Below are 14,394 nucleotides of genomic sequence, written 5' to 3'. Positions count from 1 at the left end.
TATTTAGCTGCCTCCGGAATTTTTAAAGTGTTATGGTTGAAAAATGTCAATTTTAAGATTTTGTAACTCTGTAACGGTTTACTCTATCAAAAGTATGAAGGAAGCCATTCTTGTTTAGAATTTTTTGTAGATTATTTTTGTATATAGGACACTGTTTTTTTATTGTTTTTTTTTATATAAATAGACATACGTTAGAATCACATTGTACATGACTATGTTTTGACTCAAACATAGTCAATGTACAATGTGATTCTAACTTATGTTTATTTTTATGAAAAAAATAATAAAAAAATGTAACCCATAAAGATTAGGTAAATAAAATAAATAATGGTATGTAAAAAAAATACATTTCTACAAAATTAAAAATACTTTAATTTATCCAAAATATAAAAGCAGAGTTATTTACAATTAACAGCAATTAAATATTAAGTAAATATAAAATAAACTTAATTCACTAATTGAATTAATTGTAGATTGAGTGAGGTATTTTCTTTGGGATATTAAAGACATTTTGAATTAGTGAGATCCTTTATGAAATGCACACTACATTAGAAAAGAAAGCATTTCAAATAGGCTGAGTGTCATGACACTAATAAGCAAAATTCCGATTTGCATTTCTGTTACCAAGACTAGACTTATAATTTCGTTTACATTTATATTTTAAGTATTAATACTAGAAAATCACATAGAATTCACATAGAACCTGAACTAATATATGTTTCTCAGAGAGAGCAATGAGACTATATGTTTTTGTTAAACAAAATATTTGTGTTTCGCACAAAGTTTTTTTCTTCAGATTGGGTCTAAAAATGTGGCCAACAACCAAATTTTGCATACAGACATTGTAGAAATTGTTCACGCCTTCGGTGGTTACCATCTGAATAATTTAGAATATAATTTTTAAAATTATGTAATTGGTGGTAATAATTTAATAAAACAATATAAAATAGAAAACACTGAAACACACGTTAAGGCCCCAACAATAACTATTTCTTTTACAGCATATCTCTCCCAAAAATTTGTTTTTGATGATGTCGTAGGAGAAGCACTAGTCGATTCCACCGAACTTAAAGTTGTTGCAGTCACAGATGTCTCCAGGCTTGTTGTAGGTAATATGCTGGTAATTATAGTAGAATCTGTGGTAGAAACAGGCATGTTTGAAGTAGTCGTTCCCCTTGTAACAGTTGGTACGGTTGTATTTGAAGTTGTGCCTGTCGTAATTGTTAGTGATGAGTCTGTTACTGATGTTGTTGAAGATGTGGTTGTACTGACATCAGGACTTGAGCTAAATATATCAGTGGAGATTGTTTCAGATGTGGATGAAATGTCTGTAGTTATAGGTGTTACAGAAGATGTCAATGTTGATACATCAGTACTTGAGCTAAAGACATCAGTGGAAATTGTTTCAGATGTGGATGACATATCTGTAGTTATAGGTGTTACAGAAGATGTCAATGTTGAGACATCAGTACTTGAGCTAAAGACATCAGTGGAAATTGTTTCAGATGTGGATGACATATCTGTAGTTATAGGTGTTACAGAAGATGTCAATGTTGAGATATCAGTACTTGAGCTAAAGACATCAGTTGAAATTGTTTCAGATGTGGATGCCATATCTGTAGTTATAGGTGTTACAGAGGATGACAATGTTGAGATATCAGGACTTGAAGTAAAGACATCAGTTGAAATTGTTTCAGATGTGGACGACATATCTGTAGTTGTAGGTGTTACAGAAGATGACAATGTTGAGACATCAGGACTTGAAGTAAAGACATCAGTTGAAATTGTTTCAGATGTAGATGACATAGGTGTTCCAGAAGATGTTATTGTCGAGATATCAGGATGTCTAGATGTAGCGGTGGTTGGTAGCGTTATGGATGTTGTGGCAGTTGGTATGGTGGTAGATATTGTGGTGGTTGATAGAGTTGTAGATGATGAGGTAATTGGTTCAGCTGTAGATGTTGAGGTGATTGGTATTGTTGTGGATTTTGTGGTAGTTGGGGAAGCTGTAGATGTTGAGGTAGTTGGTATAGCTGTAGATGTTATTGTAGTTGGTGTAGCTGTAGATGTTATGGCAGTTGGTGTAGCTGCAGATGTTGTGGTAGTTGGTGTAGCTGTAGATGTTGTGGTAATTGGTTCAGCTGTAGATGTTGTGGTAATTGGTTCAGCTGTAGATGTTGTGGTAATTGGTTCAGCTGTAGATGTTGTGGTAATTGGTTCAGTTGAATATGTTGTAGTAATTGGTTCAACTGTTGATGTTGATGTGGTTGGTGTAGCTGTAGATGTTGTGGTAGTTGGAGTAGCTGTAGATGTTGTGGTAGTTGGTGTAGCTGTTGATGTTGTGGTAGTTGGTGTAGCTGTAGATGTTGTGATAGTCGGTGTAGCTGTAGACGTTGTGGTTATTGGTTCAGCTGTAGATGTTGTAGTTATTGGTTCAGCTGTAGATGTTGAGGTGGTTGGTGTAGCTGTAGATGTTGTGGTTGTTGGTGTAGCTGTAGATGCTGTGGTAGTTGGTGTAGCTGTAGATGTAGATGTTGTGGTGATTGGTTCAGCTGTAGATGTTGAGGTGGTTGGTGTAGCTGTAGGTTTTGTGGTAGTTGGCGTGGCTGTAGATGATGTGGTAATTGGTTCAGCTGTAGATGTTATGGTACTTGTTTCAGGTGTAGATGTTGAGGTATTTGGTGTAGCTGTAGATGTTGTGGTAGTTGGTGTAGCTGTAGATGTTGAGGTAGTTGGTATAGCTGTCGACGTTATGGTAATTGGTTCCGCTGTAGATGTTGTAGTTATTGGTTCAGATGTAGATGTTGATGTGGTTTGTGTAGCTGTAGATGTTGTGGTAATTGGTTCAGATGTAGATGTTGATGTGGTTGGTGTAGCTGTAGATGTTGTGGTAGTTGGCATAGCTGTAGATGTTGTGGTAGTTGGTGTAGCTGTAGCTGTAGATGTAGATGTTGTGGTAATTGGTTCAGCTGTAGATGTTGAGGTGGTTGGTATAGCTGTAGATGATGTGGTACTTGTTTCAGGTGTAGATGTTGAGGTAGTTGATGTAGCTGTAGATGTTGTGGTAGTTGTTTCAGCTGTAGATGTTGATGTGGTTGTTGTAGCTGTAGTTGTTGTGGTAGTTGGTGTAGCTGTAGATGTTGTGGTAGTTGGCATAGCTGTAGATGTTGTGGTAGTTGGTGTAGCTGTAGCTGTAGATGTATATGTTGTGGTAATTGGTTCAGTTGTAGATGTTGAGGTGGTTGGTGTAGCTGTAGATGTTGTGGTAGTTGATGTAGCTGTAAATGTTGTGGTAGTTGGCGTAGCTGTAGATGTTGATGTGGTTGTTGTAGCTGTAGTTGTTGTGGTAGTTGGTGTAGCTGTAGATGTTGAGGTAGTTGGTGTAGCTGTCGATGTTATGGTAATTGGTTCCGCTGTAGATGTTGTAGTTATTGGTTCAGATGTAGATGTTGATGTGGTTTGTGTAGCTGTAGATGTTGTGGAAGTTGGCGTAGCTGTAGATGTTGTGGTAGTTGGTGTAGCTGTAGATGTAGATGTTGTGGTAATTGGTTCAGATGTAGATGTTGATGTGGTTGGTGTAGCTGTAGATATTGTGGTAGTTGGCATAGCTGTAGATGTTGTGGTAGTTGGTTCAGGTGTAGATGTTGTGGTAGTTGGTAGTCTGGTTGATGTTGTGGTTGTTTTTTCAGTGGTAGATGTTGTTGTTGATGTTGTGGTAGTTGGTAGTCTGGTTGATGTTGTGGTTGTTTTTTCAGTGGTAGATGTTGTTGTTGATGTGGTTGGTGTAGCTGTAGATGCTGTGGTAGTTGGCATAGCTGTAGATGTTGTGGTAGTTGGTATAGCTGTAGATGGTGTGGTAGTTGGTGTCGCTGTAGATGTTGTGGTAGTTGGTGTCGCTGTAGATGTGGATGTTGTGGTAATTGGTTCAGCTGTAGATGTTGAGGTGGTTGGTGTAGCTGTAGACGTTGTGGTAGTTGGTATAGCTGTAGATGGTGTGGTAGTTGGTGTCGCTGTAGATGTGGATGTTGTGGTAATTGGTTCAGCTGTAGATGTTGAGGTGGTTGGTGTAGCTGTAGACGTTGTGGTAGTTGGCATAGCTGTAGATGTTGTGGTAGTTGGTGTAGCTGTAGATGGTGTGGTAGTTGGTATAGCTGTAGATGGTGTGGTAGTTGGTATAGCTGTAGATGGTGTGGTAGTTGGTGTCGCTGTAGATGTGGATGTTGTGGTAATTGGTTCAGCTGTAGATGTTGAGGTGGTTGGTGTAGCTGTAGACGTTGTGGTAGTTGGCATAGCTGTAGATGTTGTGGTAGTTGGTGTAGCTGTAGCTGTAGATGTAGATGTTGTGGTAATTGGTTCAGCTGTAGATGTTAAGATGGTTGGTGTAGCTGTAGATGCTGTGGTAGTTGGCATAGCTGTAGATGTTGTGGTAGTTGGTATAGCTGTAGATGGTGTGGTAGTTGGTGTCGCTGTAGATGTGGATGTTGTGGTAATTGGTTCAGCTGTAGATGTTGATGTGGTTGGTGTAGCTGTAGATGTTGTGGTAGTTGGCATAGCTGTAGATGTTGTGGTAGTTGGTGTAGCTGTAGCTGTAGATGTAGATGTTGTGGTAATTGGTTCAGCTGTAGATGTTAAGATGGTTGGTGTAGCTGTAGATGCTGTGGTAGTTGGCATAGCTGTAGATGTTGTGGTAGTTGGTGTAGCTGTAGCTGTAGATGTAGATGTTGTGGTAATTGGTTCAGCTGTAGATGTTAAGATGGTTGGTGTAGCTGTAGATGCTGTGGTAGTTGGCATAGCTGTAGATGTTGTGGTAGTTGGTGTAGTTGTAGATGTTGTGGTAGTTGGTTCAGGTGTAGATGTTGTGGTAGTTGGTAGTCTGGTTGATGTTGTGGTGGTTTTTTCAGTGGTAGATGTTGTTGTTGATGATGATGGATTGACTATCCAATTATAGTTTGTAGATATGTTGGTAAAGAGTCCAATATCTGGTACACCTGGTATGATTCCTTTGAGCACTCCATTGCACACAAGAGGACTCCCTCTGTCATCCTGCAACATAATGAAAACTATAAATATTTAATATTTTTAGATATTTTTATGGCTTGGTTGTTTTTAGGTAATATTTTGAATGTGAAAGGACTATAAAACAAAAATTTACAATTAATTGTTAACCACTTTGAGTAATTGGTGGACAGCTTGGGCGAATGTTGACAAGAAAGATAGATTCTACCCATGGCCAAGATTGGGTCATGAGATCTTATGGTTGTGTTTAAAAACCTAAAAACCCCACATTTTTAGGTTTTTAAATGTTTTTTTTTTTAGTTAAATACCCCTGCAGCAAACCTACCAACTAATCAAACTTCCATTTGTCTGAATTGATTTTCAATTTAATCTATTTAAATAACATTAGGTTTAACGAGTACCTAAACAAGTTCCATAAACAAGCAAATTACAACATTTTACAATATTCTCCATAAGAGTAACATGGGAATTTTAAATTAACAATTTTTAGAATTTTAAAATTAAATAAATACAATTTTAAAATTTTCCGTTACTAATAACTGTACAAAAACCGTTTGATATACTATTTGTTATTCTAGCCTTTTAAAAAGGTCTAGAGAGAAATTGGAAAATTTTGTGTTTTGAGGGTCAATAATGAGAGAAACAATTTTTTACCCTCGTAAAACCTCGTTCCAATGGTCCGATCATGCTGGTTCGCGAACTCATTCAAGTTTATCCTGCCTTACACCGTCAACAAAATTAGACAAAAATTACTCAAGTTATCATATATACACATGAAAATTTGAACGAATGGTGTTTTTGGCCTCTGGGGACATCAAAAAGGAAAAAGTAAATCGGTACCGACAATTTTTATAGCTCTATTTATAACCCCCCCCCCTCCACTTCCGAAACTACCTAACGCTTTTTTTAGCTTCTACAACTCGAAAACGGATCTAGCAAATATTTGCAAGAATATCCATGGTCAGGAATAAAACTTTCTAAAAAACGCTTCTAGGCATTTCCCGACAATCACGCCCCTTCACCCCGCCTAACATTTAGGGGGCCTGGGCGGTCTTATACAGGGTGATTGATATAAGTGTGCCAGCTGTTTTATTCAAAAACTTTAAGAGATATCAAAATAAGCTAAATGGTGATGAAATTAACCTACCACATCAGACACATCTCCTGCACAGAAAATTTGGTTGGTATCGGTTTGACAATGCGAGTTCACAGACACTTGGCTGTATAGTAACTCTGACACCGTATCCTAAAAAAAAAAAAAAATCATAATGGTTATAATTTAAGCAAATTTTTGTTAGGTACATATCCTCAGTTTTGTTTAATTAATTGCATACATTCAGGACATGGGCCTACACAGAGGGGGCTAGGGGAGGCCATCAACCTCCCTAAGAAAAAACTTGATACAAAAAATAAAACAAGCTCGGTACGGTTTTGATATGGACCTAAATTTGTGAGAAATAATTGTGTGTAGTTTATGTGTGACATTGACAATGTAACTAGATATTTAATTTCCATTTCAGACTGCAGCAACAGTATGTGTGATTTATTCAAATTTTTTTTTTTCATATGTCTTAAGACAAAGTCCACCCAAACTCAATCAAATCAATAATCATGAACATTGGGTGTTGCTAGCCTAGTGGTTTGCCTCTCGGTCTCAAAATTTAGTTCAAGTTTTTTTTTATGATACCAACTCTTCTATACCTCATTGAAAGTTTCTTCAGATATAACCAATGGTTAAAAAACAACACAAATAAGTATTGATTAAGAGAAATACTTACGTTTATAGACCAGCTGCTTATGTAACAGTTTTCGTAAGAGGTAGATTGCGTGAGATCAACAGCTGACAAATTTTTAGAGATTTTGAAGTCCCTTTCTGTCTACAACAAAAATATATAGCTATATTACGTAGTTATTTTAAATTAATAAAAACGTCATTAACACCACTTTTGTCTCGGCGCATCCTTGTATAGAGGAGGCTACGCTACAGTATAATAACAAACAAAGAAAAAATGTACAGTTGATAAACATATTAGAGTTCTTTGGAGGATTTGAAAGTAGTTTTATCTTAGTTAAAGCCTTGGTTTTAGTTTTAGGTAGTACTATTCATGTACAGTAATTTACACATGTGAATTATAACAATAATTATCTACTTAGAGAACTATGACTATCCAAACCTTTTGACAGGCCAAGAATATGACAGAAGGTCAAAGTTAGCATGGAGTTCATAAAGGAACAATAATTTGTTTTGAGTTTTTGTTTACATTTTTGCCTGCAATTTATTTAACCATCAGCTGTTAGAATAAAGTTTACTAAGGTTGGGCTTCCCATACACGGGCAAACATGTTCGCGAGCATGTTCGTGATGGTGTTGGCGGTGAACATGCTCGCTCGTGTGTGGGGTCTGCAAGCCTTCGTACCGGCGAGCATACTGGGCTCGGCGCTCGGCTGGTCGGGCTGTCACAGCACGAGAGAAGTGAGTACTGTGTGGTGGCGGCAAGCAAGCTCGCGAGCATGCTCGACCGTCTGTCGGAAACACCGAGCATGTTCGCGAGCGTGTCCGCCAACAGGCTCGCAAACATGCTCTCCCGTGTATGGGGGCGTTTTATAACGAACCATATAAAAATCATAGTTGTGTGTCAGTGAATTTAACCTAGTTTGTTGTGGCATTTTAGTAATATCAACTTCTAATATGTATCAGTGTTTAAGAAAGTAGAATTAAACTTAGTTTTTATTGCATTTTAATTTGTAAGAACTTAGTTCTGTTAATATTTTTGTAGTTGTTCAACCCGTTTCATAGTATGGACACTGAGGTTTTAAATGTTAATGACGAGTTTGTTCCACACTTTAATGTTTAAGAGCTACAAAAAGAGCCCGTTTCTCCCGAATGTCAGCCGATCCCGGAATCTCAACAAAATACATTAAGGTGTAAACGGCATAGCAGGTGCACAGACAAACAAAGGAAAAAGCAGGTGAAAAATGCAAGCAAAAAGTATGAAGAAACTCATCCTGAAAGACATTCACCAAGGATTCGATGAATGGTGAAAAATCTATCAGCAATGACATATGATCGAAAATAGACAATGAAGGAGATAGCTGGGTGGCGATACCATGACGTTGAGATGTAAGTACAACGAGGCCTTAAAATGGAGAGAAGAAACACACTGGATATGTGCTGCAATGGTGGTAATGTGCAGCTTATACCTTTGCAGTACCTACCTGAACCTTTATGCAGTCTGGTCATGGGCAACCACCCTGAGCATATACACTTTATGGACCGGCTGAGACATTATAATAGCTGCTTTAAAATAACACCAACATCGTTTGGGGCAGCTCAGGTTGTAGCTGAATTGTTGACTAACAGTTTTTGGCACAAACACTAATTTTAAATTTCAACCAATTTGAAAGTTTAATTTTTAAGTTTTTTTATTTAATTTAAGTTATTAATGTTAGTTACACTAAGGAATTAATATTAATTCCTTAGTGAAGCACGGGTATTCCGCTAGTATATCTATAGGTTTAAACCGTCTGTTTATTTTGTGATTTAATGTTGAATGAGCGTTAGTATAAACTGTAATTGGAAACTCTTGGTAATTCATAGTAAATTTCTATCAACTCCACATCTTATTTCAAAGCTACGTATCACCTGCAGTATGATGAGGTCATGGTAGTAAGTAGTACTGTTGTAATCAGGATGTTCTTGCGATGAAGTGAAGTTGTAGAAGTCAGCAGTATCTAAATCTGCTGTGCCTGCCATCAGGATGAGGTCTGATAAAGAGTAGGAGTTCCTAAAATAAGGTAAATAACAACTTATTCATCATTGTTTCTTTTCAAGAAAATTAATTATACTACTTTATTATTATTACAGGATCTCTTGGCTTGATCTCTTGTGTGAGTTGAACTTTGTAAGGGAACCTGTGTAGGTCTTTCACAAAACTCTTTGTACTGTGCTCCGAGCTATAACTGCTTACTACGCCGACGAATCGATGTTCTTGCGTTGTCCTCTACACTATCATGTACAGCCTCAATATTTTCAAGGGAGCGACCTGCCCGACTGCACACTGGTCTTTTAATGTCCAAAACTGAGCCAATTTCTTTGAACTTAGAAATCAATCTTCGGACAGATGACTCATTTGGTGCATTGTCCTGGCCGAAAATAGCGCGCAGCTTCCGCACCGTTTCAGAGAAACATTTTCCGTACTTGTAGTGCACTTTAACTATGACCACGCGTTGATCCGTCGTGTAGCGATTCATGACTACAAATGGGACCTAATACTGTAACATCGCTGATAATTTGGGAATTCCTATTGAAATACAGATAAGCATAAAACGCTCCTGAAATCCGGCGTTCTTACTGGGACACCCTTTATATGTAATGTTCCCTAGTCTTTAGTCATCTATCTTTAGCCAAACCAAAATTATCCTATCCTACTAATCCTACTAATATTATAAATGTGAAAGTATGGATGTTTGTGTATAACCTTTGACTATTAATAGAAAACTTCAGTATCCAATAGTCAATGGTATAACTCTGAAGTTCTATCACGTGAAAGCTTCTGGACCGATTAAGCTGACATTTTGCAGAGATGTACTTGATAAACTTGAGAAACACATAGGCATATTAAAGTTGTGAAAATCCTATAGGGCTATGCCCAACGGGAGTTCAAAGTTTCGATGTTATTCTTATGAGTATTCATATTTAAAAGGAATTAAATAATTTTGCCAGTTGCCAACAGGTTGCAGCACTATTATTTTTTTCCATTTATGACAAGAGCTAATTTAAACTAAGCAGCAACAATGAAGCTGTGATACACAATGAGAACTGACAGAGTAGAATTGTTTTCAGTTATGTTTTTGTTTTTAATTTAATAAATAATTTGTGATACTGCGCGAATGTTTGATTATTTACTTTTTTCTATTGTTTAGGTGCAGTGGTAGAAAATTATGGCTATGGTAGATGTGTTATACTATAGCATACCATAAATTTGAGGAACCAAATTTTCTCAAGCCCTATCCTCCCCCATTGCAAACACAGATTACGAGTATAGCATTTCATACTTAAATACGCCAACCGCGAATGAAGCTAGGGTACTCTGCTAGTGTTATTATAAAATTATAAAAAATACTTACGCAGATGAGATACAGCTGGCTGTAGTAAGAACCTGATGATTATTAATAATCACTGCATTACAGACTGGTATTTGTCCAATATCGGCATTATAAAATATGAAGCCCTGTAAACAATAATAAACAATATATCTACAACCTGTCAGATGAATTAATCCCACAGCTGCACGGTATAATATCAGTTTAATAAGTCACACTATAATATAAGATTTTTTTTATATTATAGAATCTATTTCACAATACAAAAACTTGTTATGGTTTTAGCGAATTTCCCATATCTACATATCTATATAAGCTAGCTATTAACGTAGGTCTCATAGTAAGATCTGGGCCAGGGACCGATTTACTTTTTAATTTTGATGTCTCCAGAGGCCAAAAACACAATTCGTTCAAATCCATATATGTATAATATATACCTATATATGTCTGTTAGTGAGACAGCTCAAGCAAAAATTTAGATCAAGCACACTCATTAACTAATTTAGATTAAATTTTGTACCTACGTTTATTCATACAAGTTCGCTAATCAGCATGATTAGACTACGAGATTGGGGGTTTATGGGGGGTTTCATGGGATGAAAATTTTGACAAAAACAATACTTTCTCCATATACTATGTATATGGGGAGATGTGGCGTATTTGGCCCACATTTGGTGATTTGGTCATATGATTGAGCGGAGCGAGCGAAGCGAGCGAAGCTCTTTGGGATCAACTTCAATGCAAACAATATAACACCATCACTCAATAACGGCTGAACACATTTCAGCCAAACTTAACAAGACTACTTAGACTAATAATGAGATGGTTTGTAAACAAACAAATTTCAATTAGATAATGCTAATGCAATTTAAAACGAACTTAAATTTTTAAATTTTTAACATTAGGCTTATGGGACTAAAGTAGCTATGACAGTTTTTTTGTTTACAAGAAAAATGTAAACAAGAGAATCATAAGGTATTTCTGAACTTTCTATACTTTTCTTTTAAACGTTTTTAAACCATTCCTATGATTTTAATAAACAAGAAAATGCCGTTACAACATTTTTTTAAGGCGCGGAATTCACTGAAAATCGAGAAAATATACGGAACTACTTTCTCAATGCGCGGAGCATAAACAAGGAGCGGAGGGATACGGACCAGTGACTACTTTCTTGGGAACCTATTTGTGTTGCCAGCTGATTAGAAACAGCCAATGTTAGAAATCAGGATTTAATAAGCGATATATCGAACCACATCGAAATCGATATTTAATCCGATAATACATCACAGATTATATTATGTTGAATTACATCGACGGTGCAGTAAGTTATTACACTTATTAATAAAACGCAGATTGAACACTGATCTAATTTAGGCATGTGGGGAAGGTAGGTCGGGGTTTATGAGTACTCGTGACTACATTAAATGTTTTGAAGTAAGGTTAGATTAGGAAGGTAAAGTGTAGGTTATAGGTAGGTGATCGAGTTGTTTATTTGTGATGCACCATATAATTTTTATCTTTTGGAATAGTTGGTTAAATGGGGAAACGATTCCAAAAATGTTTGCATATGGTCTTAACAAACCATCTACTGTATTCTAGCATTGACTTTATATAAAGTCAATGATTGTAGCAAATTACTACATAAAAACCAAAAGAAAAGAACATTTGGATTTGGACCTTTGCCCATAGCAAAACTAACATATAATTTATGAAATGTGAAAAGTTGTACATCATTAAATACTATTCTGTAATATTAATAATTGTTCGGCAAATCCTCATTTTAATGGCTCGGCTGAAATGGAATCTGCATTTTGTGAAACAGTAATTTGGTAACAATTCAGTAATTTCAAATGTTGATAACAGTAGCCTATCCTATATGAATACTGTTATTTGATTGCCAAGCCACGGACTATACATACGTCCAGTTATAACCGTAATAAGTAAATAATTAATTACCTGGACTTATAGAAGTACACTTTTAACCACGGTTATCTTTGACTATCAATACAACTAGACATTCCATCCCCATGTTAAATTTATAGCCAGCTTTTTCATCAAAATCTTCTGTATCCAATGGTGAATGGTTTTATTAAGGCCAGTATTAAAATGCCGTCTCTAAATCGTCCCAATAATGGTGGAAGACCTACATTCCAGTTACATTACAATCATATCAAGAATACTTGGTATTAACAATCATAAATTATTTTCAGCAAAGAAAGCTGATTTTAACCGATTGCAAGGGTTGAAATGAAGACCAATGTTTATGTTGCACAGTTGAATTTAAATGTCAAATTTTCCCTCCTGATGTTATACTTTAATACTCACGTGTTTTTTAAATAGTTACTGTTTTTTATACTTAAATACTTTAAACCGATTGTAAGGGTGAAAAATGAACACCAATGTTTTTGTTGTAGGCTAAAGTTGAATTTGAATGTTAAATTTCCTTTCTCTTTTTTATACTTTAATGCCCTTTTTGGATGTTAATATCAGATTCCAACTACTGTAATATTTTCCTGGTCAAAACTACCAATGCACTTCTGGAAGAGGTGTCTGAATAACAAGATGTAGTAAAAACAAATTTGAATTATTACAATTATAATCAATAAAACAAGCATTAATACATCTATTGACTTTTTTACATTTGCGACGAGATTTTCTGCACTGGGAAAAAAAATATTAAAAGTGCAGTCGCAATCGCAACCGTTTGCCGGGGATAGCTCAGCCTACAATGGCTGGGTAAAGTTCCAGGGTCTGCGATAAGGTCAGGGAAACCACTAGGCCAAAAGCCGGGTCTAACCGGTATAGGACTGGCTCATACACGGGCACTGTGAACAAGTCAAAAACAAGTCACCAAAACAAACGTGCAATAATCACTACCAGGCCTACGCCGATTCTCCACACTCCTAGGGGGTCGTTGCTGACTACGCAACTCGGGCTTCGTCCTATCCTAACTATCCAATAGTTAAGCCCAGAGTGCCTAAAACACAGTGAGTTACACGACGACTTGCCAATAAAAACCACAACGCGTGTTATCACCAGGCGGGGTCTACTAGGCCACTATAATCCAATACACAACCCTAATGCCCAAGCTAAGAATCAAACAGTTCACTCAATAATCGTACCACATAATAATATACAAGTACACTATAGGTAGAGTGACTACACCACTAGTAGCTGGTCTCAATAAATACCAAGCCAAACAAGCAAAACTAAATGGCAATTGCACTATTAAAATACTGAGCTACTTAGTAGCAGATAAATAAATATTAAATACGTTCCAAACACTAGATAAATATATTATCTGATAGCCGGTACTCCGCTATCCAAGCTACCAAGCTAACGTGTTGGATTACTAAGCAAGCTGTTCAGGTTAAATTAAAATAATTAAATGATTAATCAATACCAACCCTACTGCTACTACCAACTTTATGTTACTTAGCTGGGCTTCTGTTAATGGGCTAATAAAACTAGCTACTAGCCTACTGGCCTCGTGCTTCCAACTACGCACGCTAAATCGTGCAGCCTAGGTTTGTCGGGCCTCAGAGTTATTAGTAATATAACTAACTCTAGGTACAACGCAAAATAATATCTACTACAGTCAATTAAATTATATTATTTGCGCTCTAGCACCTGCCCAGAACCGTCAGGAATATACTTTAATATTATTCCTGACTAATAAATAAATCCTAACTATCGTCAGGCTTTGACCAGCACGGTTACAACTCTAACTCTCGCAATAAAACCAGATATTAATATTATCAAACGAATAATATCAAGTCGTCCACTCACCACAAGTGGGTCAGTACCCAACTTACACCAACACTCGGCGCAATCACACCACCAGCATACTCCGACACCACTGTCACGTACACCACTCTCTACGTAAACCGTACACCACCGACGTATCCCAGTCGTCCACAAGACACCACACTATCCTCACTGTCCGGGATCCACGACTCGAATCTCCTTCTCCTATACTGTCCTGAAGATCTAGGATATCCCAGGCTTATCGGAACTGATAAGCCGGGTCAAAGGGCGCTAGGTAGCTTCGCCGCCGCCGCCTGCCTACCTCAACAACCGGTGCGCGGCCAAATAGCGAAAATTTACCCCCCTAGGAAAAATAACTCGTTACATCCCCCACTTACATCGGGATGAAAAAAAAGAAAACGGCCAAAAAGAAAAAAAAATATTCGAACTCCGGCCAAAACAAAATACTCTAACCCCTAACCCAATGGTGAATCCTACACCACAGGTCTCAAACTTAAAACAAAGAAAA

The 14,394-nt window shown here is 36.9% G+C and overlaps 1 protein-coding gene across 1 annotated transcript; it reads right to left on the bottom strand.

Moving 5' to 3' along the window:
- Nucleotides 1-397: 397 nt before the first annotated feature.
- LOC128986075 (mucin-2-like) lies at nucleotides 398-13,967 on the bottom strand. The gene is made up of 6 exons (XM_054406183.1): nucleotides 13,908-13,967; nucleotides 10,143-10,246; nucleotides 8,659-8,800; nucleotides 6,795-6,893; nucleotides 6,164-6,262; nucleotides 398-5,043 (listed from the first exon to the last, which is right to left on the bottom strand). Exons 3-6 carry the CDS (start codon nucleotides 8,767-8,769, stop codon nucleotides 907-909), a joined length of 4,446 nt encoding a protein of 1,481 aa, XP_054262158.1. The 5' UTR covers nucleotides 8,770-8,800; nucleotides 10,143-10,246; nucleotides 13,908-13,967; the 3' UTR covers nucleotides 398-906.
- Nucleotides 13,968-14,394: the final 427 nt, after the last annotated feature.

This window comes from Macrosteles quadrilineatus, unplaced genomic scaffold (genome assembly GCF_028750875.1).
Source record: "Macrosteles quadrilineatus isolate MER2022 unplaced genomic scaffold, UCM_ALF_1.0 Scaffold_2__2_contigs__length_208266976, whole genome shotgun sequence".
Lineage (NCBI taxonomy): Eukaryota > Metazoa > Arthropoda > Insecta > Hemiptera > Cicadellidae > Macrosteles > Macrosteles quadrilineatus.
Note: the sequence above shows the minus strand (reverse complement) of the source record. Positions and strands in the feature narration are given on the sequence as shown.